This window comes from Lepidothrix coronata, unplaced genomic scaffold (genome assembly GCF_001604755.1).
Source record: "Lepidothrix coronata isolate B3197 unplaced genomic scaffold, Lepidothrix_coronata-1.0 Scaffold251, whole genome shotgun sequence".
Classification (NCBI taxonomy): Eukaryota; Metazoa; Chordata; class Aves; order Passeriformes; family Pipridae; genus Lepidothrix; species Lepidothrix coronata.
Genome location: NW_016690431.1, coordinates 663933 through 670243, shown reverse-complemented (window position 1 = coordinate 670243; position 6311 = coordinate 663933). Strand labels below are relative to the sequence as shown.

Below are 6311 nucleotides of genomic sequence, written 5' to 3'. Positions count from 1 at the left end.
GGCTGCAGAATCATTTTAGAAAATGCTATTTCGGACTTGCATCCAAACCCTGAATCCTACGTACCTACAGGTAGGTGGATAGGTGAAGACAACTGGGAGTTCTTCCCACCAGCCGTCAAGTGCCAGCTCCAATCCAGAAACAATGTAGATGAGTGACTGCATGCTTTACAGATTGCAACTGAAATATCGTGCTGGCTTTGAGCCCGGGCAATGCGAACACTCAATTCTTCATTTGTGGATCTCAGCTTTGATCCTTTTGCCATCTTTAAAATGGAGACGAGCACTCCTCTGTTTTACAGAAATTGTTGTGAGTTAATACATTTGAGATGATGTGACTCTTAAAACAAAGGATGTAAAACCAATATGAATACTGGGTCTGCTCTGTCATTTTCACCTGTTGAATCAATTAAATACATTAAAATATAAATACAGCGCCAGAATTAAATATAAATATGTAAGCATATAAAAAGAAATAAAACAAAAAAAATCGAAAAAAAAATAAAATTGGTCACTGAACTTTTAACTGCTTTATCAAATAAGCTAAGAATTATTTCCCTGGATTACTTTCTCCATTTGTACTGAGAATGTATAGTTGCCACAGAGACTGCTGTACGTGAACATGGGTAAAACAGAGGACGGGAGAGGGAATGTGTCCTCCTGGATTTCCAGAGGGATCTGAGATGACTATCTGGGTTAGCGATGCGGCGGGGCGGGGGCGCAGCCCGAGAACTCCCGGCCATGCGCCCCGGCCGATCCCCGGAGGCTCCGGGGAGCCGGCGGCGATGGGACGGGACCCCGCCGAGGGCGGGGGCGGCGGGGCCAGACCCGCGGGGCCGAGCGGCGCTGCTCCCGCTGGCATTTATAGATACATCTATAAAACATCTATTTAAAGCAAAGCCCAGACTGGTGGCACACGGTCTGTGTGCGGCTGCTGCTGCTGCCGAGCCTGGCAGGAGGGGGCTGGAATTAAAATAAGGCACGAAACGGTTTTAAAAATAGCGTGCGGGCTGCGCGGGGCGGGGCGGCGGCTCCGCGGCCCCAGGGCCGCCCGGCCCGGGGAGTTCCTCGGCGCCTTGTATGGAGCGCGGCCGCCACAGGGCCCGCGCCCGCCCCCGCTCCCCGCCCCGACTTTCCCCGCTGCCGGCAGGGAAGGCAGGAGCCGGCAGCAAGCTGCCGGTCTCCCAACTCTCTCCCCTTCTTCCCTCCTCTCCTTTCAGGAGCCACCACCCCGCCTGCCTCTCTCCACCTCCTCCTCTTTCTGCTCTGCAATCAGGGGAATAAATCAGGGACGGACGCTCACACACACACGCGGAGTAGGATCTGTTACAAAAGTAGCGCTGATGGCGGCGGATCAGACGAAGCTGGAGCTGCTGCTGGAGTAGCAAAGAGTGGAGTATCTTTCGCTCTCTCCCTTTTCTCTATTTCGTCTCTTTCCCCACTCCACCCACAGATCTCCATCGTTTCTCCTCCTCCTCCCCACCCTCGGCCGCGCTCTCGCTTCTCCGCGCATCTCTGGGCTGCGCCTCCTGCGAGGGGGCGGGTGGGGGGGGGAGCGGAGGAGGCTTTAAAGAACCACGGCCCCCCCGCACCGCCACACACGCGATAATTGAATTTATTATTATTGCCGTCTCGCCGACTTGGGAAAGGGGGATCGATCTTCGATCAGGAAGATGGCTGCTGGCTGGCTGCTGGTCTTTAGCCTGACACTTTTCCAGTCCCTGGTGATGAACCACTCCTCGGAGGGACCGTTCCCCTCAGCCACCACGTAAGTCCCGCCGGGGTCCAGGGGTCCGGGGCGGGGGCGCGGCTGGGGCGGGGGCGCTCCTCGGCGCCGGGGACAGCGACAGTACAAAGGGAAATCAAGTTAGTCCGGGGGAAAGTGGTGGTGGGGGAAAATTGCAGGATTTCTACAGCTTTTGCTTAGGAAAGAGTCAGGCTAGCGGAGGGTCCCGCCGGGGCTGTCACCGCCAGGGAAGAAGCCCCGGTGACGGCCGGCGGCGGGACTTTTGAGGTAAAGGCTTCGCCTGGAAAGCCCGCTCCGGAGCGGCTCCCGGCTCCAAATATACCCCGTCAGGTCATCCTTGCCGAGAAGAAAGTTTCGAGTTACAAAGAGTCCGCCCCTTCCTCCCACAGAGGTTATTCCAGCCTGGATGGAGATTTAACACTGTTTACAAAAAAAACCAAAAAACCAAACCAAACAAAAAACCAAACAAAACCCAAAACCAAAACCAAACAAAAAACCCACAACAAAACCACCAGGAAACTTTCGCAATTTTATTAAAATCCACGCAGAAAGGCGGATTTTGTTGCCGTTCCGCGTCCGGCACGTGAGGAGGGCAGGCGGGCAGGGCTGGGAGTTCCGAGCCCGAGCTCCGGCTCCCTCCTGGCTTGGCTGCGCTCCAGTGCATCCACAGGGGCTCCCGGTGCTGCGGGGTCCGGGGGTGCACACGCGTGGGTCCCGCCGAAGGATCTTGTTTTGCTCGCTGAAAGCCACACAACTGAAGAACTGATCTCTTCAGGCTTGGCCTTGCAGATCGTTGTTTCTCAAAAATACCTTCGCGAGAGCTGAGGGATGCTCTCGGTGCACGCAGCTCGGTGCCTCGCCTGGCCCTGAGATGGAAATCTTTGAAGTGCTGCAGAGTTATTAGCATGAAAATGTTGCCCAGAGCAGTGCAAAGATCACATAATAATGATGCAATAAAAGAAAGGCAAAAAGAAACCGATACATCATATTGGAGATTCGCCAGCATATCGGGAAAAAAATCCATGACAAAGCACTGTGTTCGTGTTTTCTTCCTTTTTCTTCTCTCTCGCCTCATTATTTTTATATTCTTTTTGTTTGGTTGTTTTGTGGTTGTTTTTTTTTTAAGCACTTACCTTAGTCCCCGAATCTAGGTTAAAGCTACCAGTAGGTAACTTTTAAGTGGATGACTCACTTTAATGCATTTTACATAAGAAAAACAGTGCTAATGGTAGTCTTCACTTATTGTTTAACGCTGGGTAGAATTTATGACTGTCGTTCATCCTGGGCAGAAGGATGAGTTTACAACAATTATGAGCAATGCATTTTCACCAATTAGTACTGTTGGTAGGCTGTTATAATTGGATTCAGTTCTCAGTATCGGTTCCATTATGAAAGACTCAAAGGGATGCTAGCACGAAAGAAAGGAATACAAAGATAAGTGTAGAATACCCACTTAATATCTTATAAGCTGAATAAATACGGTCTTTTATTGTAGGGAAAATTATCTTTTAAAATATTTTCTTACTGTTCTTTTAAAATCTTCCAGTTTATAAAGATGTGCCATGTAAAAGCAAGAGTAGCTAAATACAAAGCCTGGGCTTTTTAAGTCATTGCTTTTCTTGTGTTTGAGCTCCTCTATTTATGGTTTCTTATTGAGATGATAAGGTTATCATGCACAACTAATTACAAAATATCTTCTACATAGATTTTGCTGGGTTAAAATGAGAAGGAAATATATAACCCAGTATATAAAAAGATTATGTATAATTTTAAATAAAAGTCTGGATAGCTTTTTAGGGTAAGATTATGTGATATTTCCATAAAAATTATTTTGTCCTCTGTCCGTTTTTGCGAATTCCCTTCAGAATTTACCTTTACTTCCAGCAATGATAATAGAAATTGTCAGCAATGAAACATATAACTTTAATTATAACTATGATAAAGTAATTCATAGTATGATGTTAGTCATCAATGTTTTCATACTCTACACAATCTACTTGCTGTTGGCTCTCTTTTTTTCTCATTATTATTCCATTGAAACGTTGTAAAAATAATCTATAGTGCCTGTCCAAACTTCATAGTTATGTTTCCCCTTTGAAATGGAATCAAAGTGCAAGCAAGACTTAGTTCATTTACAAGGAAGCACAACAGGTTGATGCAGAGAGGGCTGCTTTGCAAAAAGTAATGATGTAACAGGTGAAAGAGAAAACAATTTTTTAATTCTTTTTTAAGCCTTGACAGCAGAGTTTCATTTCCTACTATGGATTACAAATGGGAAAGAACAAAGAGAAGTGACGCAAATGCTTTTAATGTGAAAGATATTATATATTAAGAATACTAAAAATATGAAAAAACATGGGAGAAGAGAATAAAGGAAAGAAAGGACATGAATAATTGAAGAACTGAAGGTTTGCTGATGATATGTACTTAGCTACCTGATTTCTCCCATTATTTTCAGTCCTTTTTTTCTCTTAGTTAAAAAGTAGCTCTGAGGAAGCAGAATTTCCCAGCTGTTGGGTCAAAAATGTGCATATTCAGGGCTGTATAGTTCATGATTTCTTTAACAACTGCTTTTGTACAATCACTTTTCTTTCAGTCATCTATTTCTTCTGCATCTATAAATATTTTAACATACGCTTTTACTAAAACATTTAGAAGTATCACTAATACAGTAATATACAAGCATGAAACATTTGTAGCAAAAAATCCCAAACGTTTAAGTAATGCCTGTAGAATCTCAGTAATTTCATTCATTTTACTTCTCTGATAAGGCAGGAACTCTCTGATATATTTACCTAGCAATATATAGAGAATTTCAGGTTTGTGCTGTATGAAATGGGAACCTTAATTTTTCATTGAAGATCTGAGCAGGTGGTATGATCACATTTGTTGTTTCTGCTGTTGGAATATTTCACTGCAAATATTGAAGACTTTAATGAACTATTTAAATATAGCAGTAATTATGTCTTGATCTTTAGCTATGAGGCTTAGCTAGCTGCTGAACGATGCATATTACGTATCATTAAATTGTATCATTTTCATTGTATTGTGTATTAGGTATCTATCATATGCTGGTACAAGATACCATGTTCTTACTTTTAACACAGCACCTCCAAGTCCTTCAATTATACATACAAGACAGCAGATATTTTGCACTTAGATGAGAATATTGTTGTCTGTAGTAATCCTGTCCCTTTAACCACACTACTGGTATCACAGTACATAAAGTACTTCTTTCTTTGTAGCCATATATATTTATTTATCATAGCATCTATCAAGGCTTCAGAAAAAAACTCACTATTTAAGTATATGTAGTTTGTATGTTTCCTGATAACGAGAACACAGGACTCAATTTATTTCTGTTCTTTTCTCTGTACTGCATCAAAACAGGTAGCCTTGATTTTAAATATATGTTGTAGTTCTTAAGTATCCTTTTGGCACAACATGTCTTAGCAGTGTTGATATTGTTACTGATAGTGAGTAATGTACTATATAAAGATACACCTACTGCTTTCTGATAATAAATCTGTAAATTAAAAAAACTAAACAGATATTTTAATTTTTATAAACTTACAGATGAAGCCTTTCAATATCAATGGGACTGTTTCTCTAACTACACAATTGTGGTTATGTCTGTTCTTTTTTTTTTCTCTAATTTTCCTCTGCCACTTCTTTTCTCTTTTCCCTTTTAGCATTTTTTCATCTTCAGTCACCTGTTCTGTATGTATATGTTAAATTATACATTATGCTCAAGACAGATTTGCCACTTAGATAAATCGGTGTAAAATATTATGTGGATAAAAATGATATACAGAAGATAAAAATAATATGCATATGAACATATATCTGTATGTATACAGGCAAGAAATTTTTAGAAAAGAAGTTGTATATTCCCATTTTTCATTTGCGTGAGTCATCCTTACTGTTTCGGTGTCATTAGGACAACTCAGGGAAGTCTGTATGAGTCATACAAATTAGGGCTTGCACAACCGAGACATTCATATTTTTGGTTTCTTCACACGGACCTAACAAGTGTAGGTCCTGCTGAGATTGTGACTGGGCTTGGAATGCAGCATTGCTTTTGATAGAGCATCGGTGACCAGAGATAGAGGGATGACATGATGTGTCCTTTTCATCTGTTTCTACTGTCAGACTTAGGGATTTTGACACATCTCATATACATATAATCTCATTTTTAGCATAAAGTCTGTGATAGAGGAATGTCACTTTTACTGCTGACGTTAATTAGAAAAGGCTGGTGCATTAATGGACTGTAAAATATCAGGCTCTTTCTCATTTGCAAATTGTTTTGTTTTTCCAATCTATTTAAAAATCTTCATTATTAGGAAAAAATAATCTACTGAAGTGTACCTTCATATGAGTGAATTGGAAAGAGAGCCAAAAGATGTAATCTCCTTAGAATCAGGGAAGTGCAATATCACCTCTTAGTGTTTTGTCAGCAACACACATCTGAATGCTGAGCATTATGCAAGATGTACAAACCCACTGGTATTTTAAAGAGTGTTGCTCCAATCCATTCTTCTAGTAGAAGCATACTTAGGTGTGA

The 6311-nt window shown here is 42.2% G+C and overlaps 1 protein-coding gene across 4 annotated transcripts in view; it reads left to right on the top strand.

Moving 5' to 3' along the window:
• Nucleotides 1–1178: 1178 nt before the first annotated feature.
• The window catches only part of CACNA2D1 (calcium voltage-gated channel auxiliary subunit alpha2delta 1), a 379624-nt gene continuing 374491 nt past the window's right edge, over nt 1179–6311 (top strand). For 3 of the 4 annotated variants that reach the window (XM_017835200.1, XM_017835199.1, XM_017835198.1), the window contains exon 1: nt 1180–1765. In XM_017835200.1, coding sequence (XP_017690689.1) covers nt 1671–1765 — 95 coding nt within the window. In that variant the 5' untranslated portion in view covers nt 1180–1670. Of the gene's footprint in view, nt 1766–6311 lie in introns of all 4 variants that reach the window. The other variant, XM_017835197.1, reaches the window with a different exon arrangement.